The sequence below is a fragment of the Rissa tridactyla genome, chromosome 11, assembly GCF_028500815.1.
Source record: "Rissa tridactyla isolate bRisTri1 chromosome 11, bRisTri1.patW.cur.20221130, whole genome shotgun sequence".
NCBI lineage: Eukaryota > Metazoa > Chordata > Aves > Charadriiformes > Laridae > Rissa > Rissa tridactyla.
In genome coordinates, this window is record NC_071476.1 from 10,812,168 (window position 1) to 10,838,445 (window position 26,278).

Here is a 26,278-nt window from a genome sequence, read left to right on the forward strand (position 1 = left end):
GGCTCAAATATGGGTGTTTTTCCTGTGTCTGAGGCAGTTGAGGAATTCGGGCAACGTACAGCATTAGGGTCCAGGCTATGGTTCGTGTTCAGTTTAGCAATGGCTGTGGAGCTCAGCTGATTTCTGCATTTTACTAGATAGATTGGTATAGGATAAGGCCAGAAGTAAACAAATGAGTTTTCGTTAATTTGGGTACAGTGGGAAGCAGGGTAGGTGACTGCGTCTTGTTTAGGACTCTGGCCTTAAAGCACTGTGGCTCTGGACGGGCCCTCCAGTTCCATCTATGCTGACGCTTTTTCTCTCCCAGCCATTATCATGGAGCTAAACCTGGAAATAACAAATGTCACAGGGACAGGCTGACAGCTTGGATTAGGATTGTTCTTAGGGTTAGGGATCTGGAATAAAAGATTTGATGACATTAGTTTACAGATGACCCTTGTTTGGCCCATGCCAATGACAATAGTGTCACCTGCTTTGTTGCTGATTGCTTGAGTTCTTGCGTCCCGGGGTTTAATGGTATCAGCTAAGTGCAGTGTAAGAGTTAGTATCAGGGTTCAGTAGTATCAGGGTTCAGTTTTGTGGGATCTGTAGATCTCAGTGTATGATTTGTTGTACATCTGATCAGGACAGAATTAGGCACAAAGTAGCAGGAATAATCCATTTTCATCTGCTCCAGGTCAGTAAAATAGGACCATACTGGGATTAGTATTATGGTTAATGTGGAGGTTAGCATTTGGAGGTGCTGGAGAACTGACTTTTTTCTTGGTTCTTACAGGCTCCCCCGTTCATTTGGAGAAGTGCGTGGCTGCCCGACTGACGGCTCCTCGAGGGAGGGAGTGCCTGTCGCCGAGGGCCCTGCCTGGGTGCTGCTGTGGGACATGTCTTTGAGCACACATGCCAGATTCTCCCACACCTTTTCCAGCTCTGCTCTCCACTTTTCAAGCTCTGCAGGTGACTAGAACTCCATGCAGCATTCAAAGACACAAACAAGCAAGACGCTGGTACAGGTACACTTTCCAATCTCTGTTCCTTCCCTCGTCATCCCTGACATGGCGTTTGGGTGTTGAGCACTCCCTGGGCTGGAAGTGCCTCTCAGAAATGGTAAGTGTCGGTCTATAATTAGGGAGTCTGTAATCCACAGATTAGTGGCTCCATGCTCTAAAGTCTCCATCTGTTGTACACACTGAAATCATTATATCTCTAGTCTCAGTCCTGCTCCAGGCTTCTAAAATGGTTTTCACAGGATTTTCTTTGTTGTGCAAAGTAGCTTGTTCATGGCTGTCACTTGGTGGCCAGGCACTAGAGCAGACTTTGCACCATGGCCTCTTGTCAGTGTGTCACAAGCTGTGGGATGCTCCTCTGCCCGGGGACAGGCCTTTGGCATCTATTCTCCTGCGGTGTTGGGCGACACGTCCCCCCTCGACACGGAGCAGATGGCGCGTTGCCAGTTTAGGGCTTTTACTATGTTTAGACAATCTCCCAAACAATGGAAAACTACAGCCATCCAGACGGCCTGCGGAGACAACGCAGAAGCCTCTCCAGGCACAGCCATGCCTCCTTTCACAGCGCGGGCGCCATTGGGGGGCTCCAGCCCGTGCTGCAGCCCCGAGCCGCAGAGGCTACGCCTGGGGCTCAGACACCGGCTCAGCTCCGTCTTGCCGCAGATCTTCTCCCCTGTGGGGCTCTGGAAGTGGGTGTCCCTGTGTCCCTGCGGCCACGGGTGGCCCCAGGTCTCTGGTGAGCCTCCCGCCGCTGGCTCCTCCCGGCCCCCGCCATGCTGCCCACGCCGGGCTGCCATCGCGTTCCCGCTCCTGGCGCAGCAACGGCTGCTGGCGCCACGAGGCCTCCGCCATGAGGGGCCGTGAAGGGCCGGGTGGGGCCACAGCCTGTTAGTCGAGACGTGAAGATTCGTCCTCTGAGAATGTCATATGGTTCTGCACCCCAACTTCTCCTCTCATTTTACATCCTTTGTTGATACCAGATTCTTGAGTTCTGGTATTTCAGGTTTTTCTGGTATCTTCCACGGATGCTGTGCCAAACTCGAGGTGATGGCATTGGAATGGTGTTATTGGTGTCACCAACCCAACGCTGAATTGAAGTTCAATTTGAAAAAGCGCAAGCCACAGCTCTTCAATTTATACAGGCAATTACCCCGCATCAGTTACCAAACCTGGAGCAATCTTTGCTGAGGGAGCTGGAGCAAGGCATGAGTGTCACTGGAAGGAGACGACGCTCCTGTGTCCCTCCCCTGTCACAGGCTGGCGCGTTGTGCTTTGTACTCTTGCACTACAAGCATGTGCTCTGGAGACATTTCCACAAGATCAACGGGTAAATACTTGGATTTGGGCAGCCTCTACTGTACCCAACTGCCGTGGTTTAACCCCAGCCAGTGACCGAGCACCGCGCGGCCGCTCGCTCACTCTCCCCCCGGTGGAATGGGGGAGAGAATTGGAAGAGTAAAAGCGAGCTATCTCAACTCATGTGTTGAGATAAGAACAGTTTAATAACGGAAATGAAGTAAAAGTAATAATGATGATAATAATAATAAATTGCAATGAAAAGGAAAACAGCAAAAAGAGAGAGAAATAAAACCCAAGAAAGACAAGTGATGCAAATGAAAAGCAATTGCTCGCCACCAACCGACCGACGGCCACCCTGTCCCCAGCCAGCTTCCCCCTAGTTTCTAAACTGAGCATGACACCACACGGTACGGAATATCCCTTTTGTCATTTGAGGTCCGCTGTCTCAGCTGTGTCCCCTCCCAGCTCCTTGTGCCTGGGGCTCTGTGGGAAGCTGAAAAGCCCTTGGCTTAGTGTAAGCCCTGCTCAGCAACAGCCGAAACATCAGAGCTCTCACACGCTTCCATGCGCGCCCAGGAAATGGCAAAATCAGATATAACAGCTGTTGACCCCTAGGCTCACCATTCCGAGCTCGGGTGCTGGTTTCATTGCACCGTATCTTCATTCCTTCGGCAAAGCACTCCTGATCTACATCAGCAGAAGCTCCGTCTCAGAGCTTACACGGTGGCTTTCCTGCACCCCTACTGATCTGGGCCCAATAAACAACCCCCTGCCTGAAATACATTTCTAATTTTACTACAAATTTTTAAAAGTGTAAATGAATCTCCCAGTCTGATAGTTGGGAGCTGCACAGCCATAGCCGTATTGCGCTTCGTTTGGTAGAGGGGTATTTTGTACCGGCACACGAGCTGCACTCCACCACCTTATCTGGGAAGGGTCTGCAAAGTTTTTCTGAGCCGGCCGCGCTGCTGCTGTCACACGACAGCAGGAGGTTGCTGCAGCCATCTAGGGGGAAATACGGTGTGCAGAATTTCTGCAGCATGCAGGGCCAGCTAGCACACTGCTGGTATTTTAAAAGAAAAAGTCCAGTGAGGCAAAGGAGCCCTGCTCAGGCAGGCAGGGTGCGACACTCATGTGGAATCTATGAAATTCTGGGGTACAGAGATACTTTTCTAGCCCTCCGACACCACACTTGTTCCACTAATGAGTATCACCTGTGAGCTCAAGGGGCCAACTGAAAGGCTTACAAATGAATTCATTTTCAATATCGGTTCAATCATTAACCTATACACAGTTGTCAGAACTGTAGATAAAGTTGTGGTAGTGACGAGGATCCCTGTTGTACGCATATGTGCATCAGGAACAACCGAGACCGAGCAGACCACATCCGGGTATTAGTTGGAACCTGTTCTCACTGACATTGGCGCGACTGCTGATCCACACTGGAGCGGGTGAACTGGTGTTCCCCTCGCACGTGAGCGGTACAACATCAACACCAGCCCATTCTTCCCCAAATGAATCACAGTTTGTTTCAGTAACGACGTTCTGGGCACAGGAGAGTCTCCAGAGGAGCAATTGCTGGAGCAACACTCGCATCACAAACGGCATTTCTCTGACCTTCAGACTCATGGTACCCCCTTGGAGGGGTCTCCAGGATCTCACTTCACTGGAGTAGCATGCACCACAACGGTACAGCCAGGAAACTCCTCCTAATTTCTAACAAACCTCAGCTAGTTTGTACACGTTCTTTCTTCTGTCACCCTTGTCCTTTAGCTAAAAGTCTCTCTCCGTGTCGGTGTTCCTCTACCACAATACAGCTACAGCGCAGACCCATGCCCTCACCATGTTGGTTTCACTGGACAAAACAAGCAAAGCCTATTCCACAGGTCCTGCACTGCACATCTATTTTATATGCATATCTATGCCCTTTGATTTAATTCTGAATTACTGCATCTTAATATTAAGTGGCCTTTCCATTTTTTTCTAGCCAAAGCAAATGAGACTGCTTGGCTCAAGTTCTTTGCTTCACTCATTATTTGAGGATTGCTGTGCAAGGGGGTTGGAGATAAACGCTTTTGAACTCTGTAATAGCAGAGATCTAAATCTAGATCCAAATATCTGTTTCTTGGACTCATTTAATGTGTTTCAGTCAAAGATACGAGTTGCAGTGGATCTTGGGAAAGATAACTAATGTTTTGGGGTTTTTAGAAACAAAGAATACATTCACGTATTGGACTATTCTGTGGCAATTAAATATTTTTTAGCTTAGATTTGTTGTGGATTTGAGTGTAAAAAGATGGGATAAGTGTAAACACCAGGCTACGACTTTGCGCTTTCAAAATGTGCTTTCCATTTCCCAAGACTTTCCCTGGCAATTTCCTTCCAAAAGGTCTTTTCTGTAGTGCTCACAGCCTCCAAGAGCTGCCTTTCACCTCTGGGATTATGGGCTTCCCGAGCAGCAATGCATAATATTTTGTCTCTGTGACAACAAATGCAATACAAGAAACGCTGTTTGCTGCTGCCCCGATTCTCATCATGAAGATTCTTCAGAACAAAAGCCTCCAGAGTCTAAAGACTTTCAAAAAGCATGACCTAAAATGTAAAATATATGTATTTAGTGCTGGGGAACGATAGTGGAAAATACCATCAGCACCTGAGGGTGGCAAGGTCTGGCAAAAGAAACTGGACACGTTTCCGTGTTCCATCACTGCCGTGAAGTGTTTCGGGTTCCTTTTTGACTTTGATGAGCTTCTGGGGAGTGTTTTTCCCAAGCCGAGCGCTCGTATTTCACCGAACCCGCCCCTTCAGCGCTGCCCGTGCCAGCCTGCGCCGCCCGTCCCGCACACGCCCGTCCCGCTACCGGCCGCGGGCCCCGCGCAGCGACCGCGCCTCCCACCGCCGCCCCCGCCCCGCTGCCGCTCCCGCCCCCTCGGGCCCGCCCCGCCCGGGCCGCCCGTCACCTCGGCGGCGCAGAGCGCGGCGCTGCCCCCTGGCGGTCTCGGAGCGTCTCTGCGGGCGCGGCCGGGGCGGCCCGGTCCGTCCGGCGCAGCGCCGAGCTTGCCGCCGTGTCGCTGCCGGGGGACCCGGAACGGGCCGCGGCGCCTCAGGAGGCGGTTTGGCCGCCGGCGGCCGCAGCCCGGCCTGTCCCCGCCCCCGCAGAGCGGCCCGTTCCCCCGCGGCGCCTGAGGGCCCGCCCGGGGCAGAGCGCCAGGCCGCGGGTGGCCGGGGGCAGCGGTGGCCGCTAAAGCTTTTTAATAGACACGTTTCGGGGCGTCCGCCAAAGCTTTTCCATAGGTCCGTGTTCCAGGGCGTGCCCTTACAGCCCAGCCGCTCCAGCGCCCCTCTCCCGGGGCTGCGGGCGCAGGCACGGCGGACTTGTCTCTGCTTTAACGTGATTCCACTGAACAGATTCCAGACAGTCGCTGAGTATCTCCGTGAATGTAAAGTGAGAATTGTTTTTTTTAAAAATGTTGTTTTATTTTTTACAAACTAAAACACCAGAGGTCATTGAATCCTATATTAAATACATAAATTAAAAAATAACCATTCATAAAACTTTACATACAATAAGGATTCTCTTCTACACGTTAATACATATAGTACAGATACATGTCCAGTGTTTATCAAAGGGTTATTCTGCCGAGTCATTTACAATTCTGCTCTGGAATAGACACCAAAAAAACTGGGAACAAAAAGTACATATAAAAACACACGGGTGCTGATGTGAGGGAGGGCAGGGGAAAAGAAAAATCCCTTTGAATCACCAGCAGCTGTGTGGCTGTTTGTTGAACCTTGCCCTAGGGAGAAGGAGCGCCTGGCCAATTGAGTCCTCATGGGATGCCACGGAAGGGAAAGCTTTGGGGTTCAGAGGATGTTTCCCACTGAGACGAGGGCAGGGAGCTGGAAAATGAAGCACATCGACAGGCAAAGTCTCCATCGTCCTCCGCGCAGATCAACGAGGGAGGATTGAGCTGTGAGCCAGGCTGATAACCCTGCAGGAAGCCCCATCTCCTTCTGCAACCCCCATTGCCTAAATTAATCTCACCTAGCCAGGCCTCCGTCTGAAGTGCTTAAATCAATAGTCTTCAAAATCTCCTGGTTGGTCAGTGGAGAAAAAGCAGCCAGTCCGGTCTTGGTCAAGCTGACCTGCACTACGTTACATGTATGGATGGCCGGGAGCGCTGGAATTCTGCTGCAGCCCAGGGCCGGGGAGGGGAGGAATCCAGGGCTGTACTTGCTGTCCTCCAAGGCTGCAATAAATTGATTTTTATTTTGGTGCTTGGTTTTGGGGAGGGGAGGTTGGCTGCAGTGACTGATTTGAGGGAGGATTCTCAATACTTTGCCTCAGTGAAGGTCAGGAACAGCAGAAAGCCCTGGATAAACAGCTTCAGGACGGAGAAGGGGGAAGACTCCAGAAAAACAGATCCAAAAACCAGTTGCCCATGAGATGTAAAACTAAACCATGAGGAGCGTAGCAGTTGTGGCAGCTAAACAAGTCTAGATTCAGTTCCCCATACCTAGATTGGAAGTATATTTTCATATGCTATAGCAACAATTTACTATATACAATAGGGAATACATAGATATATGCATATATATGTATATATATGTACATATACATATATACTATATATAGATACATGTATATATATATACACAAACATCAAATTCATTTTGATCTAGCTGACAGCAGGAAGTTTGTATTACTCGTATCAGCAAGTGTGTTTCAGGCATGGCTTATGTATATGCTGCAAGGAGAGTAACGCGGCAGCTGTTGAGCTCTCTGGAGGGAGTACAGCAATCTCTTACAAGTTTGCAGACCAAGGGAAGCTGTGCATTGTCCACCCCCTACCCCGAGCCCTTGGAAATGGAGCCCCTGCATGCATATGTATATGTAGGAGTAAAGGAGAGGAAATCGGGCAAAAAAGAGAAATTAAATGAGACATGCACAACACTGCTCAGAGGGCCTAAATGATGAAGCCTGCCACGAGATCAGTCAGGTACGTTCTGAAACGAGATTATTTCTATCTGTGCCAGGAACCTTCCTTATAGTTGCCTCAAACAAATGCTTCTAGGCCTCCTCGGTTTTTTAGCCAAAGCTGAGGTGGAGGTTATTGCACCATCATGGAAAACAGGTACCGCTCATTCTTCTGCAAGAAAAGCTCAATGTTTTAATTGCTGACCCTAATGCTAGGGAAAACGGCTGCCAACCTGTATTTACTTGCAGGACACTGCAGCCAAGTGGTATGAAATGAAACAGTGCTGCAAAAGAGTGAAGGAGAAGAGGGAATAACCAGAGAGGAAAACCCCCTTTTTGTAGCTAACGAGTAAAGTCGCTTAGTGATCTAAAGCTGTCACAGGTGTGGGATGAAACTCCCAAAGGGCCTGAAGGCCTGAACTGCTGGCAGCACTCTTGGAAAGCACGTGTAGATTTGGGCCAACCTTATCCATGGATTCTTCTGCAGGTGAAAAAGAACTTGAACAGAGAACACGCAACGTACCTGTATTCATTTAACATATTTGCCTACAGGCCTGTTTTTAAAAAAATGAATCAACAAACATACAGCTGGTGCAGAATTCAGTAAACCCCTTGACTGAAACAGACTGCTTCAAGAAGATGTGGTCATTCTGCAATTTAAATTAATTTTAAGGAGCAGGAAAAAAATCACTTGCTAATAGCTTTTAACCTTTGATGGAAGGCTTAACACAATCTCAGGGCATGCAAGAAATGAGGATGTTAGGAGTCTTTGTGGGGAAATGGAGCCAGCACTGCAATCCAGTTGGGTGAATGGACATTAATGATTCAAAGCTATCCTGGCCAAAAAATATCTGCGAGGGGCAGGCATCCATGATGCTAAAGGAACTTCATCCCTGCTATGGCTGAGGAACTGCTTTTGACCTGCTGAGTTGCTATGGCAGGTTACTTCACTGCTTTGTGCCTCAGTTGCTTCATCTGTAAAAGTAAAAAGGCAAACAAAGGAGAGACTCTTTGTAAAGCACTTTTAAAGCTTCTGATGGGCAGAGTCTGTGTGCGTAAGATGTTGGTACACGTGAGCCCTGTTTTGAAGGTTTGAGTAATGCACAGGCTGTATTCTGGCCCTGGGTTTTCTATTTTGTAATACAGACATCCATTTCTCCCAGTTAAAATTAAGGCTCCGTCATGGAAAACACAGCTCAAAGAAGGAGCCTTGCCACAGGAACCTGAAGTCTAAACAGGCACAACTCCACTTCCAGGGAAATGAAAGCTGAGGCACAGAGAAGCACGTTGTCACGCATAGCGCATCCAGCACACGGGTGAGGAAAGGGAAGACGGGCACAGACACAGGACCTCCGCAATGTTTGCTGCAGCCATGCCGCTCCTCGGGGCTGTTTCTGCCTGACTCAGGGGGCACGGACTGGGGATGCCTCGGGGAGGCACCAGGACTAGGTTCCAGGCTTTGTGACGAGAGAGGTAAGAAATGCTTTGAAATGCAAACTACTACTAGTTATTCTTAGCTGTGGAAAAATCTAGACATACTAGTGATACTTCTTCTTACTTCTAATAAGGATGTGCTCACACAGCTTTTCCCCATTTTTGGTTTGTGTGTCATTGATCAGGAAGCCAGCTAACAAAATCAGTTTGACAAGCCAAACCAAAACATTTGTTCCAGGCTGGGACAAAACAGTTGGAAGCTGATGCTTTGTGGATCATACCACATGGACAAGGGGGTTGGCTTTTTTCCCCCCGCTGTCCTCCAACACATTTCTTTCTCAGAAGCTACTCTGTAGGTCCAATCCAGTGATCCTCAGTGTATTATTCAAATAGTAAAACCAAGTATGGTTATTGTTATCTCAATGGCAGCCTTTAAAGAATATGAAAAGTATCTGACAATAGACAGGCTGTTCTTCATGGAGGGAGTGTGAGGAGAGATAAGGCGACAACTCTGTCATAAATCCTCCTTCCGCAGGCACCCTCTTCTCCCCTCCTTTTGTTGAGTTGGGTGGTGCTTTGTTGTGGTCACAAGTGCAAAACGTGGTGCCCTGTCCTGCCCATCCTGCAATAAGCCAGAATGCATTTTTTCCTTTCTTCCCCCCACATTGCAGCTGTCATTTGTTCCTGAGGTTAAAACCAAAGAGGGAGAGAAGGAGTCCCTGCAGTGAAAAGCCAGACAGTTCCGACTGAATGCCTTGTTGTCAGCATCTCTCCACAGCTCATGTTTCTCCTCCTCTGTCCTGTTAACTTTTGATCCGTTCGTGGGATGACAGTGTCACATTTAAACGATTGCCCTGCACAGCAGGGATAGATTTTTCTGTTGTAACTTTGGTTCCATGCCCAAGACACACTGACTTGATCAGCTGAAAGTGGTTCCTTCCCATTAAGTTCTTACTAAGTGATGTAGGTTCAGAGTTTATTTTTCTTCCCCTTTTGTAAATTCAACATACAGAATTTCATTAGATGCAGCATATATCATAGCTTTAGACAGGAACTGTCAAGTAACAAATCTTGAGTGATGGCTTTAAAATACAAGGTGGTTGCAGTCTTGGCTACAAGTTGTTCATTTTTATACTTTTTAAAATAGGTGTAAACAATGTTCTCTTCGTTGGGGGGTGGAAGCATTTGCCTTTATAAGGACTTATCTGTGTGGTCGGGCACTCTAAAAATAAAAAAAAAAAGAACATCTGTATCAGATAAGTGAGGTGTTCCTCTACCTACCTATCCCAGCTGACAAGATGCCGTCTATCAATCAGAAAATTGAAAAGGTCTGTTCTTACAGCTATCAGCATTAAACTGTCTCTGTTTGTCTGTATGAAAGACATTTGTGAAAATTCTGGGTATTTTACCAAGCCTATCCATTTAACCCTACAAAGTACAGCCCGCTGGTCCATAAAAGTCCCCATGGCCATCTTCAGATGAATAGTTATGCACCAGTTTCAACAATTCTTGAACCAAAGCTGCCTAAAATTCACCAGTGACAGGAGACACAACAGCTGGTGATACGCTTGTGGTGTCAGGGCAACCCCAGAACCTTGGCTATCAGAGCAAGGCAAACACAGACGGCTCCTGTTCCGAGGAACCTTCCCTACCAGTGGAAAAGAATTGCGGGTCTCGTGTTTGAAACTAGGGAAAAAAGGATATATTTTGTCTTTGTTCTCTCAGCATTCAAGCCTACATGGTAAAATTCACCAAGTGCAAAATCCATGCAGACCAGAATTCCCTACGTGACCACAAATAAGTGAATGTGTATAGTCACAAGCACATAAAAAATGCAGGTAGGAAAATCCCACATAAACAGGAATTAGGGAGGTGTTGGTCTGGATGCTGCGTATTGCTGCACATGGTTTCACTCATGCCTGTCCTTCCTTATCTGAAAAGTACAGCAGTGAGTGCTGCGCTCACGCTGAGAGAGAAAGAAACCAGAAACTATCACCTGCGATTGCACTGCGGTTTGCTCTCAGCTAGTTAAAAGGTCGGTAAAGGATGAACTGCAGCAAGGCACGAACAAAACCAAATACCTTTCATCATCATATGGTTCCCTAGGTACATTTCAAGGATGCATTGTGCCTTGGGCTATTGTTTTATCAAGGATCTGTTTGAAGGCTCTTATGATAAAGTTAACAAAGTTAACTTGCATCCAATGGAACTAAAGTAATCTTGCCAAGATCCCCCTGATGTGACATATCTCAGTAGTTCTTTGAACCAGAAAATGCTGATGGCACACTCCCCATACCACGCTCACCCTTGCTGAGTTACTTCAAATGTCAAAGTCACCTGGGTGGGCAGGTGGCTTTTAAAGTAAATGGGAAACACAAGTCAATGTCAGTTATTCTCTCTGAATCCATGTATTCCAGCATCAGAAAATATGACCTTGCTAAAAACCCCTCTCAATCTTGCCAACACCATTCCCAAATTGCTTCTGTCTGGAGACTTCCCCTCAGGTATTGAGGGGTGAGAATCCCGTGGAGGGAAATGGAGGGGGTGAAGACTGGGATCAGACAGGGGACAAGCAGCTAACAGCTGCTTACCGTTGCCTTGGTTGTGAGAAACTGCTACAAGACTTGATGCTTTGCACTGGTAGAGGGACTTGCCTTGGTAAAACACTGCAGGTATCATGCTTGCTGTGATGCTGGGCCTGCTACGGCTTTACAGTTCAAGACTCCTCACAGTTCAAGGGAGTTCACAGCAATGCAGATCTCTTTTGAAAAGCACCGAGTTTATATATCCCCACACACACCTCACCCTTACGTTTTTTCCATTTTCATAATCAGTGTCCCATTCTCTACATCATTATATCTCCATCACTGTCATGGCTACTTCCTCTGCCGTTCAGCTCACAGTAACCCATCTTCTTGTTCCCTACCTGACATTCATAGCCTAATAAGCAAAAGCAGGATGTGAAAATGGCAAAAGAATCATTCATCTCGGAGTGGCACAACACACCAGCAGGCTCTCCGGGGCTGTAACCCAAATTTCAGGTCTCTCTGATGCTTCTCATCCTCTCTATAGGGATCAGAGACACAAGTCATTGGAACTAGACCCTCGTGCGCTCCCGGGGCCAGCCGCTATGGAGCAACAGTGAATACAGTGAGCAAAGCTCTTCTCACGTTGGCGCTGTTGTTGGACCAGCCTTCCTGGGCTCAGTGAAGTGACACCAAAGGGATTTACACCTGCTAAACCTCAGATGTTGTTTAAAACAAGCAGAAAACCTAGTGCAGGAAGCTGGGCGAGGGGGTGGGAAAGTCAAGCCTTTACACGGTCCCTAAGGGAACTGTGTAAAAGCCCAGCAATGAAATCAGCCTCAACGCTGCCCGGGTTCCGTTGCAGCTGTGATAGCCCTTCCAGTCCTAACAGGGACAGAAAAAGGCTTACATTTCTTCTGGCTATTAGTCCTCCTCAATGAATGCGCCAGTGAGGAATGCATCAAATTAGCGGAGAGCTTGTGCTACATGTGATCCAGCAGCCACATGCAGGTAGAAGAATGACTGCAAGTGAATAATAATAAATCTGCTAGAATTTTAGGAGGAATGTAGAGTTGTGACCTTAAACACTCCATTAGCTTTTCTGACCAGCCAATACCTGCCCTCAAATTAGACGAAAAGGGCACAGGTGTTACCAGCAAATGTGGAGGTTTTGGTGTATTTTTTGATGGTCCTGATTCTTCTTTTATATGTGCGGTTCTCTCCTTCCTGCTTTGAGAAGAGGGAAGGAATGGCTGCTCTGCAACAAAGCATTCAGTCTGCCTTTGAATACATCGCAGAGCTAGTTGTGAGGCTGTTAGAACAGCAACCTGAAATCACCACAGCATCCACGGGGCTTTTTCTTAGCATGCAGGCACTGACAGGGCACTTGAGATATTTTCGCAGGCTCCAAGACAAAGAGTTAATCAGCACTGCTGGAATTCCAATGTCAGAATAACAGAGGTTTTTTTCTATTTTGGGAAATGCTTATTTCAAAAGATACTGGTATATACCTGCAATTCCTGAAAAGCCAAGTGAGTCATCCATGTTAAATGAAGGCAAACTGAGAATTACAGATATCTCTTCCATGCTGACATACCAAAACCATGCATACTGCCCTCAGGAAGCATACGCTGACATTTTTGTCCTGAGACTAGGGATTTCCTATTCTAAATTCAGCTACAGGTGGATTAAATTTTTCATGTGAATCATCTTTTTCTTTTCTAATGAAAAATGTCATATCTATAAACAAAAATTATTTTTATGCATCTTCATGGATCTTTTTGGTATTTGCATCTACCACAGAGGTTTTTCCTGAAAACAACTCTTTTCAAAACTAAAAACAATTAACAAAATCAGGAAGACAACATTTCCTGATGAGTTCTAATTTTAATGAAAATTTTAATTTGTATTTCTCAGAATGCACGCTCTACTGCAAAGACTTTACTGGATGCTCCATCTTATAAGAGACGGGATTAGAAAAAAAACGTTCAGTAGTTTAATGTCATGAATGCATTTTTAATCAAGCTGACCTAAACTGAGCAAGGGATATCTTATGAGGCACATTTTCAAAGAAATAAGAAACACCCCAGTTTCTTATCTTTCTTCCACTATAGCTGATGCCAGCATTGGTAGGTAGGATGTATGAGCTTCTTACCAATTCTGTAGCTGTACCAGAAAAGGCAAATACTCAATAGAAAACCAATTCCATACCCATACAGGTGGAAAATATAGGGGCAAACTGTATATACAGAAAATTCTGAACCTCTTATTGCCCCATTTTTTTCTCACATATTTTACAAGGACTTTATCGTACCTGTGATAGAAACTGAAAAAAGGACAAAAGTATAGGCAAATGGGAAAAACTCAAGCAGACAGGCTCTTGCAAATGTCACTGTCAGTTCCTGTGAGTTTTCAAGGTGCACCTTAAATCCAAGATTCCCTTACATCCAACAAAATTTTGGTTTCTTAAAATTAGCCTATACATAATTTGTCTGTTTCAGAAGACTTTCTGATTTCCCCCACACACACTATGAATAAGCAAGAAACTGTAAAATCAAATTTTCACCAGTCACGGCCGCTCAAAACATCTCACAGCTGCTGTGCTGTGTCATGGTTCCCAGAAGTCCTGCGGCAGGAACATTAGTGAATATGCAGTCATAACTTAATCTGTTTAATGTTCACTGGATCAAGGCAGTATGTTTTAAATAGCAGCAACTCTATAATGATATTGGCCATTGTATACCAGAGCCATGATCACTGATCTGTCCACATTCCTCTGATGCTTCCCTACAATTCATTCCCCACTCAGCCCAACCTCCATGTATATTGCTGCCTCAGCCCATGAAAACATTCATTTTGAGGTCTGGCCAGCCAAGGAAGCAGTAGATTCCAGTTGATGGGGCCAATTCTGAGAGTTGTCTCTACGTCAGCACAAAACTGCAAGAGAAATCCTTGATCTAGCTGATCAAGTAGCCCCCTACAAAGTAGCGGGCTTTTCCTTAGAGGGAAAAGGAAAACCCACCAAACTGGACCCATGCCACTGAGTTATAACCAATACCTTGAGTTGCACCTGGGAACAAAGGCTGAGCTAGCACAAACAGCGTCAGGGCATGGCAAAACGCCTTTCACACACAACTGTATTCTCAGCTTGCCTCAAGTGCAGGGCAGAAGAATTTATTCACTGACATAGCTCAAGCCAGATCCAAGAGATACAGTGAGAAATTTAATGGTATGGGTCTAACCCCAGATCAGAAACTTTTGATCCATCATTATGTGTCCTTGAGTCTTTAACATAACGTTATCTAGGCTATGTTCTACTTCTGTTATCCTGGATCAGAAGAAACACCCTCCTAGACCAGCACCCCGGTTCTGAAAGTGGCTAGGCACAAAGGGAAAAACCTGAAGGCCGTGCACATTATAGTTCCCTGATTTATTTCCCCATCTTCACATGCTCTTTAGACTCTGAACTTTCAACTGCTAAGCATGCTGTGGTAAAGACTTCTTTACATCCCACATCATAAATTGCTGTGGAAAAGACTTAAAGACTTCTTTACATCCTACATCATTAACTATAAACTTTTGTTTACTTTAAACTTATTACATGATAATTGCCTATACTGGAGGAGACGGTGATCAATAGCCATCTGTTCATCCATTCTATGGAAAATTTTCTAGACCTCTCCCATACCTCCTTTTAACAGCATCTCGCTTTCTGAGCCAGAAAAATCCTTCCATCTCTCCATCTGCCTCCTCCCATCTCTCAGCAGCTGATCATTCTTCTTTGCCCTTCTTTGTACCTCTCCTACTTCTGGGCACTGAGCTCTACCTGTTATAACCTCCTGATCTGTTCCTGAGTGTCAGTTCAGAGCTCAGAGTGTGCATATGGTTGAGATTTATAAACTCTTTTCAGTCTGCATCACTTTGAAAACATCAACATTGAATTTCACCTGCAATTCTCTTGGCTATTTGTTACTGTGAAATTCTTGTTAGCTTTTAGTTTTACAATTCTGAATAGCATAGTATCACCAGCAAGCTTTGGCAATTCACTTATAAGTATGTTGGATGGTGTTGGTCTGACTGCAGCTCCCTTGTCAACTTGGTGGTGTGACAACCCTCCAACTGTGAACTACTACAAATTGACAACGACCTGCTGAATTCTCTGACTCCAGACATACACAATAACACAAAAGGACGGGATCGCCAGCTTTGTGCAAGAAGTGCTAGCCTTGAGGAAATAAATAAAAGTCTTACCTTTCCAAGAGGCACATTGACATCAAGGCCAAAGAATAAAGGCAAGAGAGAAGAACAAGAATAGAAACAGAAACTGCAGAAGAAAAAGAAGATTGCATAAAAACTAAAGGTCATGGTATTGTAAGCATCAGGGTTATTTTTGCACTCTGTAGGACAATTAGAGTAACTATGCGTTCAGAAAACACTGTATTTCCCCAATTACTTCTGTAAGTACCATAGCACCTTCCAGGCTTAGAAAGATCCCATTAATTTTGGTGATGAATTACAACTGGCACCATACTGAAAGCCTGAGGTATAACTGTCACTATGAACCACCTGAACCATCACTGAAGTCACAAAGCTGGATATCAAAAATAGCATGGGTAGTATTTTTAAGTGCGTTACAAACCAGTGCCTGCAATCCATGCTGGAAATAGCCTGCAAAACTGTATCTATCTATCTATCTATGCATATATACACATACACACACATAACATCAAACCCTAACCATTAAATGCTTAATAATCAAATTTTGGATGTCTTGTTTTAATCATGAATACATCATCTTTGAGATGTGAATTTTTGTGAGCTGAAAGCTCTTTTGAAAATTGACACTAAGGGTCTTCTACTCAAGGTCTCCTTTTGACCATGGCATAAACTTTGCTTTATTTTTTTTTATTTTCAGCACAGATTATAATCTGTTATTTTTCCAAGTTTCATATATTAGAAAGAAAGACACTAAGTCCTTGTATCACAAAAATATTGGCAGAAAAGTGGAAAGACTTCTCTGTATCAAGTTTTGCGTTATACACACTCGTTTCACTTTAGGAACATACATATAAACTGAAAGAGCTCATTAGCACTACTGTAATTGTACTAATATAGCCATTATTTCACGTTATAGCTTACACATGTACATTGATATTTACTAATATAAGTACATTGGCAACACTACCACTGGAGGTGCATCTTACACCAGGCTGGCGTTTCTAGAAAAGATACTGGCAGCAGCATGCTGTGCCCACGCTATGATCTTTTTTCAACAATCCTATCTAACTCATCTACAGATAGCAAAACTCAATGTAACAGAGTTGGCCTTATTCACCAAAAAAATGCAGTGCATATTTTTAGAGAGAGTGACTGTGTGTGTGTGTATATACATATATAGTATATATAAAGAATGTGCATATATAATTTTTTGACAGTTCAGTTTAAGGGCAAGATTCTGGTACTATATTTATATTGCATAGTCAATTACAAGTGTCAATAAAGAGGACAGCATCAGAACCTGGGTTCCCTAGTCTTGCCAGATAAGGACAGTCTTCAGACACGGACTCAGTTTCCTTCAGTCCTTCCCGCTTGCTAGCCTCACCTTGCCTTTACTGGAAGTATTGCCTGTCTACCAACACAGCAGTTAACAGCCAAGTAAAGGCTTCATCAGTTGGTTCGGTATCATTCACCATAATTGAAAGTGTTTGGCATTTATTTCCTAAAATGAAATGTTACAGAGGAGACTAAGAATAAAGTCTGTATATACTGAAACACAAACTGAAAAGAAAGCACAGTAGAACACCAACAGGTCCAGCTGATTCATTTAAACAAAAAGTTCATGTAGTTCAAGAGAACTAGGTCATTACTTTCAAAAAAGTTGATCAGCGTGCTTCAAAAGTATAACAGAACCAACCTTTTCCTCCAGATCCTTAATTTGTCTCTTTTGGATGTCAGTTTTATCTTCTAAATCTCGGATCCTCTGGAAATCAGAAAAGAAAGCATCTAGTCTAAATTCTCAGAAAATTTACTCCTCTGAACAAGTAACTTAATGTTCCAAGTGCCAAAAGCCTAGAAATTAACAAATTAATTTCTTTGGCAGGGATAATCTTGTGTAGTACCATGACTCCATTCACTAACCCTGCCTAACCACTGCTTTACTATGTGTTCAACTGCTCAAAACATGCTACTGCATATATGCGACTGTATCCTCAAATGCTGGAAATTGATATCGATAGTGGATCTGTTTCATATTATCTATTTTATATTAATCCTGTGTTAAAGAGATGTAAAGTGTAAGATCATGGTTATACTCTTTAGAATTACATCATGATTCATTAAGATTTCTCACAGTTTGATGTGCTGAAAGAGGATTAAAGTGTTATTATTAGGTCTGAAATGATAAATGTATACAATACCATGAAAACATTGATTCTGTGGTGAGTGGGATACATGTAACTTATAGACAAGACATATTTTTATGTAAAGTGAGTTAAACTTTTGGCCCCTTGGGAAGAGAGATCCCACAGAATATGTAACAGACCTACTAAGTATGAAAAATGAGGCCTTGAATCTCAGTATCTTTTCTCTGTTTAGTCAGGGCATAAGACAGCTGCCCAGCAACCAGCGGAGATCCAAAGGGGCAAACCAGGAGCCACTTGGAGGCGGTGGCACCTGGAGAGCAGATGGCATCCCTGTGACCATCTTCCTAATTGTCTGGAGAGGAGATGACTAGCTTATGCCAGCTTTCAAACACTACCTCTTCCTGCCCTTGCCTCTCAGCCTTTCCCAGCCCCATCTCAGCTGAGGCTGGCTAAGGGCTGTCCACAGAAGGCAGACCTGCTGTGGCAGTGTTAATCAGGGCAGCAGCCTTAATCAGGGTGGCAGCCACAGCTGAAATCAAGAATCTCCTCGCACTGCAGTGGCCTGATAAAAAGAAGTAAGGGCAGACCATTCTTAAGTCTCCAACTCAGAATCAGGCAGGACTGTGAAAACTAAGTCTTTCTGTGAACCAGAAACCCTAACCACTGGACACATGCTTTCTCTCATTCCCATAAACATTTGTGTAAGTTTTGTTTCATTGTGCAGATGTCACATTAATCAGTGTGCTGTGACTGTTTGCCATTTTGGTCTGGGGCCTCACAGCTTGCAGAGCAGCAAACATTGGTCTTTGAACATGGAACGTAGGACTACATCTGAGCAGTGAAATGTAACAACTGTCCACTTTGGGGGAGACAGAGCAGAAGTACCTGGAAAAACCAATAGCTCTGCTGTGTAACACAAGCCAGAAGCATTCATGCAGTTCCTCTTGTGCCCAGTCTAATAACTAGGGATGACCATTTTTATTACAAAGCTAGATTCATGTTGACAGAATTCTGGATGAAAACTTTGGTTTGGAATTTTAAGACTTAAAATATGGCAAAAGAATCCTCCAGAAGCTAATATGACATCTGTTTGTTTACACAGTAAAGACACAAAGTATGAAACAGCTCAAAAAACTAGATGCCATGCTCCGTCATGACCTGGAGCTTGCCTAAATTTGACCTCAGCTTATGTTCTTATACAGCAAAGCTGAGTAGATGGGTATGTGCATGGTTCCTTTTCCTCACCTGATGAGCCTGCTGGAGCAGCTCCATCCTCTCCTGAAGAATCTGGCAATCATATTCTCTGCTCTTCCTCAGCATCTGACGTCTTAGCTTTTCTACTGCTGTCCTCAGCTCTTCCTGCTGTTTTTCAGTGAGTAGTTCCCCAAACTTTATCACCGTTTCTTGCTGCAAAGCATTGTACAAGGTGGCTTCAAGCTCCTGGATCCTCTGGTTGATGCAATACCAAAAGCCAATTAGAGATGAAACATTGTTTAAAACACAGTGGGAACTGGGGGGTTGGTGGCAGATTCTGCACCTGCATGAGAGATGGTTCCTGTGCTCAGGTGTGCAAAAACGTGAAAAGCATAACTCATAAAATGGTTCCGTGTTTTGACAAAACAATATGAACTTTTATTTTAAAGATATTTTAATATTAATTTTCACTAAAATCCCTCACTTTGACTTTTTTAAAAGCAGTTACAGAGATAATTAGGAGTTGGATAGAATTTTCACACCTATTTTCTAAGTGTAAGATGAGTATTTCAGCAATTCTTAGATTTTGACTCCTTGTGCTAAAAAGCAAAAGAGGAAAGAGTGGCCAAGATTCCACATCCAAGTTCCAGTTGGTTGCACTGACTCCAGTTGGACAAGCTGACTTTAATGAGCAATATCTGCCTTTAACTGACAAAGAGTTTCAGACTTTGGGAGATCAGCCTTTTTGTGACACGAAAAAGCTAGGTGTCATGTTGAAGCTGTGCAGATTGCATTGTAGTGCATTAGAAGAATGGGAAAAAACAACAAACCAAAAATTTACTAAGAAAAAAGCAAAACCCTCTGTTTCTGATCCAACAGGAGTCTGTGTCCTGTCACAGTGCTGGCCAATACGTGCTGTAGAGTTTCCTTTGTACATACCATGTATGCTTGGTCAAGAGCTTGCTTCCTGTAGTCTAATTCTTCCTCCAAATAGCCTTTTATTTTGCAAAATTGCTCCTACAATGAAGGATTGTTTGGACAGAAAAATTAATTAGTTACTCAAAATGGTTCAGGAAGTTTTATTAAATCAACTACAGATATCTGACTCAGGCAGGACAAGAAGACTGGTCTTCAACTGACACTGCGCAGTTATTAATATCTGACTCAGCTAGAAAAGAAGGAAGGGAAAATAGCTGTGGATTGCTTTTGTATGATAGTACATCTGATCTACATGGAACTAAATCCATCGTCTCTTTGTTGACTTCAGTGATATTGCTTGGCATTTCAGTACCGTAATTTAGGGGTTTCTGTGTGATTTTTCTAAAGATACCTCCTCTGTCATCATGAACAACTCCTTTTGTGCTCTCTCTTATTTTGGAGGAAGTGTGAAACTGCAATAAACTAAACAGGAACTAAACAGGCATATTCATGTTCACACTATTTGGGGGAAGCTGCTGTGCATTAACTTCTCAGCCTACCTTATACTGAATTGACTCAATTACAGACATACCATAGGAACACAACGTAAACCACTACAGCTATCCAACTCTTGTAGTTATGCTTGTTCATCTTTGTAGTTATTTCCATTAACTAGAAAAAGACTAGGGTAAGGTACTAACTTTACTGGTGCTATAGCAACTTCAGTTCAGCTGTGAATGTTTTGCCTTTAGGATGTTATGGTCTTAAAATGTAATGAAAGAAAACAGCATGGTAATTCATTAGTTTCCCACATATTGGTATTGAATAAAATGTGATGCAACAGCTGATGTTTAGACTGTGAATCTTATGAGACAAAGAGTGGGGTCATTTACATCTCTGAAAATCACTAAGCAACCTTTGAGCCCTCTGTTCTTATTAATAAACAGTCATCCTCATGGAAAGAAAGTTTTCAAAGCTTCACTATTTCTGTATCTATGTCTGCTGTTGCATGTGAACCAGTCTAGTAACAATTTTATGGATTCACCAATAATCAGAGAAAGCCTGCATACTTCATTTGCCAAAAGACCTTTTTAGTTACCATTTGGCACACCAAGTAAATGTGACACACTCGGTGTCTTGCCTCTAAAATGTGTATTAAGGAAAGCTTGCTTACCATATCACTTTCCAATTCCATCATTTTTTGATGCAGAGCAGCTTCAGCTCCCTCGATCTGCTGGATCCACTGGAGGGAAGACAATAAGAGCTGTAACCTGCTGTAAGGAACTTCAGACACATACTTTCAGTGGAAATTTCGCATACTGATCCCTTCAGAAGCTTTGGAAATTTCAGGACTAGAAATCCCATGCTATAACTAATTATGGCTTAAGTGTCTTATGGTTTCTCATTCTGTTTACAATTGCAAGTTTCATTTCGTATTCTTTTTGCATTTGCAGTTGTTTTGGCTTCACTGCTTGGGCCAGCTGAGTGTGATATTTTTGCTGGTTTAGCAAGGTGTTTTGGGACTGTGCCCGCACAGTTTACTTTATCTGGGGAATCACTTCCTACACTAGAAAGTTTAACAATATTGAAAACAACAACAGAGCAGAAAATTTCCAGTGTTAAATGAGGCCTTAGATAACACAGGAGAAAAGCAGGCATACAATTTACCTTTTCTGCCAAGGACAATACAGTGGAAGCCTGAATTATGGCCACTTGTTCTTCATTTCTTAAATTCTGTTAAGAGAAAGAGAGGGAAGAAGAAAATTGGCAGCAGTTCCCTGCATGAATAAAGATAATCCAGGCTACAGACTAGGTCTGCAGTTTTCAGGGGATCCCTGTAGTACCGGGTATCCTATTCCCATGAAAACATTCAGAGTCTGTTAACATATTAAAAAGAACACTGCTTTTGCCTTTCTGCATGATATAGACTAGCTATGTGTTTTCATTCCATTGCATCTTATGAGAAATGTAAACTAAAATTAGACCTATTTATCTGTCTTCATGCTAATTTTACAAAGCTGAATTGCCATTAAAGCTTTTGTAAAAATAGCGATTTACACCAGCAAATGAATAGACAATCATGATCCTTTATCTTTATTTCTTATACGCTTTCTTAAAACATATGTAATGCTGGCCAGAGATACAAGATGATCTCTTTTGCAGGGATGACTAAAGTGGGCAGCAATGCCCACTTTGAAAGCCACAGAGGATTTGGTAATTCTTGCCCATTTATGCAACTGTTTGCAGAGGAATCCTAGTCCTGATGCAGATGTCCTAATTCACGTCCTTTCCTGAATGACTGGAGTGCAGTCAGGCCCAGTTCTGAATATCAGTGGCCTTTGGACATTCTTCCCAGTCTGCTAAACCAGACGTTAAAGCTGCTACTTCATTACTAGTTCTCTGACTATTGAAATCTCACAAATCCTTAACTTATGGAAATAAACACTCCTTAAATGAATTGTTCTGATATTACATAATTTAACAAGTATCTTAGAAAACAGTCATGATAATTACACATTTCACTTACTCTACTGTAACAAAATGCAGCTTGTAAAGGGAAATATATCTCCCACTTTAACTTACCCCATTATCACCTAGGATGTCTAACTGCTTTATGAGGTCTGGGATGCTGACATCCTGCAAAGAGAGAATAAGAAAAAGGCACGACATGCATATTTTATCACAGCTGCAATATTTGTCCCTCCTATAACGCATGTTGAAATCAACCATTTTGTTTTATCCAATGGAGATGCATCACACACGGATTTCAGTTGCCTTTGAACTAGGTTTTATCATTATGATGAAAATTATGAGTCCAATTCAATTGTGTCAGTCATCACACACTCTTACATTAGACTGACTTTAAATGCTTAAAGTGTAGTGGAGTTCTTATAGCAGAGATGAATGTAATGTTTTATATGGCCAACATCCACCACTCGTGTAGTTAGAAGTGCTGCCTTATAAAACTGACCTACCTTAACCCCTTCCTTCATGCAGTAGATCTGTAGAGCACTCACACCATCTGAGAATGGGTGAATCTGGAGATTAAATGGTGGGGACCGTCTCTCTCTCTCCTGGATATAAATTGAAAAGACACCAGAGAACATATTAGACTGAAGGAGATTCACACGGAACTCATTAAATGCCATAGCTACTGTTTATATCATGCTTCGCAATGCCAAGCTCTTCATTTTACAAGTCAAAGAAAGAAATATTTAGACCTAGTCTGAAAAACAGTGTGCCAAGTGGGACAGGATCCTAAACCTGAGCTATTTATTTTATAGGAGATTATTTATTTGATGAGTTATGTAAATTTGTAAATTGTCTGCAGAAAGGCTATCACCTGGTTTAAACTCAAGTGATTTGCTTAATGAAGTGTTGGACAATTATATATTGTTGTAAATACTCCTTTTAGAAACAGGTATTTGACTTAAGACTACCAGGATACTCAGATTATACATTTGGTATGTTGTATGTTCTAATATCGGTGGAAAGTAATAAGTTCAAAAAAAGTTGATCAACTTAGCTATTTATACATTTTCATTGCATAAAATCTACAAATATTTTTCCAGTTTTAAAAGACCAAAGACAAAAATAAAAATTTGAAGATGTTGTTTCTCATCCCTTTCAGAGATTCAGGCAAGCATAGGAGTGAAGATCAAATTTCACTGTCAAATACATTTTTGGTTTATGAACATGTAATTCACTTGATCAGTCCAGGTCCATGTCATATGGAAACACAGCTGTCAGGTAAAACTGTGTGAAAAGTTCTATAAATAAGGGACAAATCTGTCATAGCACTGATTCATGAGAGCCAGGAGAGGCTCTGTGTTACCTACAAGCTTGGAATGGCAAGTATGTAAGGCCTTGGACAGCAACCGAGAAACAAACCAGAAAAGACCAAGTGGATGTTTTTGTGGGTTGGTGCTCATAAGAATCTGAAACTAGGGACAGTCTGGGAAGAGGGAGATCGAGGTCTGACCTTGTCCTCTGGCTGCCTGCAGAGGCTTCTGGATCTCCTCCATCAATCTCCAGTGTGACCTGAGGGATCTTTCTTACCTAACACAGGTCATGGGGAGAGCTGCTCAACAGGGAATGTGTCCAGTGCCTGCAGAAGTGACAGTACTTGTAAGCAGGCAGATAAGCTGTCACTATTCATTGTGCTAGGGCCTACAGCCTCCAGACACAAATTAGGACAACTCCAGGCCAAACACTATATGCACACAGGTGGGCACTGTCAGCTTTTCACACGTACCAGCATCACCAAGAACGTTGATAAAGGCTGTAGGAGCAAGACCCCATTCACCTGTGTAAAATGTCTCTTATCCCCACCACAGTGGCAGGAAACCGAAGCACAGAGAGTCTAAATCTAAACGTGCCTCAGGAATCAACAGAACGGAAGCTGTTGCAAACCCTTGTCCAGGGAGCCAGCATCCCTTGGGCACCTTGGCTCTGTACCCCAGCCATCCTTAGGAGCTCACAGCATGGCAGCAGCACCAGCACCACTGGCCCCGCGCACAGCCCAGCCCAGCCCAGCCAGCAGCCCTGGGGACACACTGATGGCCCCCACGGAGCTGGAGCACCCAACGGGCTGTCGCAGGCCTGGCTTCGGCTCCCTCTGCCGCAGAAGCCCATCAAGGCACATGGAGGAAAAGAAAGCTATCAGAAGTACTCAACACGGATTCACCAAGGGGAAGTCATGTCTGACTAATCTGATAGCCTTCTGTGATGGCATGACTGGATGGACAGAGGAGGGGAGGGCGGTAGATGTGGTCTACCTTGACTTAAGCAAGGCGTTCGACATGGTCTCCCACAGCATCCTCACAGGGAAGCTTAGGAAGAGTGGGTTAGATGAATGGACAGTAAGGTGGATAGACAACTGGTTGAAAGACAGAGCTCAGAGGGTCGTGATTAAGGGCACAGAGTCTAGTTGGAGGTCAGTGACGAGTGGTGTTCCCCGGGGGTCGGTACTGGGTCCAGTCCTCTTCAATATATTCATCAATGACCTGGATGGGGGGATAGAGTGCACCCTCAGCAAGTTTGCCGATGACACAAAGCTGGGGGGGGTGGCTGACACACTGTAAGGCTGTGCCACCACACAGAGAGACCTGGACAGCTTGGAGATTTGGGCAGAGAGGAACCTTATGAAATTCAACAAGGGCAAGTGTAGGCTGCTGCACCTGGGGAGGAATAACCCCATGCACCAGGACAGGTTGGGGCTGACCTGCTGGAGAGCGGCTTGATGGAAAGAGACCTGGGAGTCCTGGTGGACAACAGGATGACCATGAGTCAGCAATGTGCCCTCGTGGCCAAGAAGGCCAATGGCATCCTGGGGTGCATCAAGAAGAGTGTGGCCAACAGGTCGAGGGAGGTCATCCTCCCCCTCTGCTCTGCCTTGGTGAGGTCGCACCTGGAGTACTGTGTCCAGTTCTAGGCTCCCCGGTTCCAGAAGGACAGGGAACTGCTGGAGAGGGTGCAGCAAAGGGCTACCAAGATGCTGAGGGGACTGGAACACCTCTCTTATGAAGAAAGGCTGAGGGATTTGGGTCTCTTCAGTCTGGAAAAAAGACGACTGAGGGGGGATCTTATCAATACTTATAAATACTTAAAGGGTGGGTGTCAGGAAGATGGGGCCAGGCTCTTTTCAGTGGTGCCCAGCGACAGGACAAGAGGTAACAGGCACAAACTTGAGCACAGGAAGTTCCACCTAAACATGAGGAGGAACTTCTTTACTTTGAGGGTGGCTGGGCCAAAATATTTGGCCAACAGACTGGCCAAATAGGTGGTGGAGTCTCCGTCTCTGGAGACATTCAAAACCCGCCTGGACGCATTCCTGTGCAACCTGCTCTGGGTGACCCTGCTCTGGCAGGGGAGTTGGACTAGATGATCTCCAGAGGCCCCTTCCAACCCTGTGATTCTATGTGCACCTTTCTCCTCTGCAACGAGGAGTACTCTGACCAGCCAGTAGAGATCAGTTTGGGCAGGATGGCTCCCTCTCCTCTCACAGCCAAGGCCCCACAGGGGAAAGAATTCAAGATTTTCTGGGTCAGAGGGGTAGGTGTGTACCCCATAGGTATGGTACTGGAAGACAACAGCCCTGGGTCTGATACTTTCTCTTACAACTGCTTATGCAATTTCATCGATCATTGCTGACTTAAGCTTCAAACAGTTCCAGTCCTTCAAGCACAGGGCTAGAGAGATGCACTTCTCACAGCACCACTCTCAATGAAACTTGAACTCTTGTCTCATCACCCTTGCTGAAAGAGGGGAAAAGAACAAAGCCAGTATAGTTGATAGATTAGCAATAAGATTTTCACAGGGAAAAACAGGGCTTTGAAGGCCCTGAAGAGGGAACTGTACCTGCACCTCTGACTTCTTATAGGAACACTCTACTCTGCAGCTATTAGAGATAAAAGTATACTCAATGTTTCTTTCTCCTCCAAGACCTGCTCAGGTTCATGAAAAAACCAAACCAACCAACCCAAAAAAAACCCCTGGATGCCTACTCTCAGAAGAGATCTTAGCTGTGAACCAGGATGCAGCCCTGAGCAAAGTACATGTGAATGG

General features: G+C 44.4%; 1 protein-coding gene across 1 annotated transcript in view; it reads right to left on the reverse strand.

Moving 5' to 3' along the window:
- Positions 1-9,860: 9,860 nt before the first annotated feature.
- JAKMIP2 (janus kinase and microtubule interacting protein 2) overlaps positions 9,861-26,278 on the reverse strand; it is a 33,988-nt gene continuing 17,570 nt past the window's right edge. The window contains exons 13-21 of the mRNA XM_054217282.1: positions 22,687-22,785; positions 22,295-22,348; positions 21,380-21,445; positions 20,886-20,954; positions 19,733-19,810; positions 18,845-19,048; positions 17,152-17,217; positions 15,489-15,561; positions 9,861-9,934 (exon numbers count right to left, since the gene is read on the reverse strand). Of these exons, the coding sequence (XP_054073257.1) occupies positions 15,511-15,561; positions 17,152-17,217; positions 18,845-19,048; positions 19,733-19,810; positions 20,886-20,954; positions 21,380-21,445; positions 22,295-22,348; positions 22,687-22,785 (687 nt within the window). The 3' untranslated portion in view covers positions 9,861-9,934; positions 15,489-15,510. The remainder of the gene's footprint in view (positions 9,935-15,488; positions 15,562-17,151; positions 17,218-18,844; positions 19,049-19,732; positions 19,811-20,885; positions 20,955-21,379; positions 21,446-22,294; positions 22,349-22,686; positions 22,786-26,278) is intronic.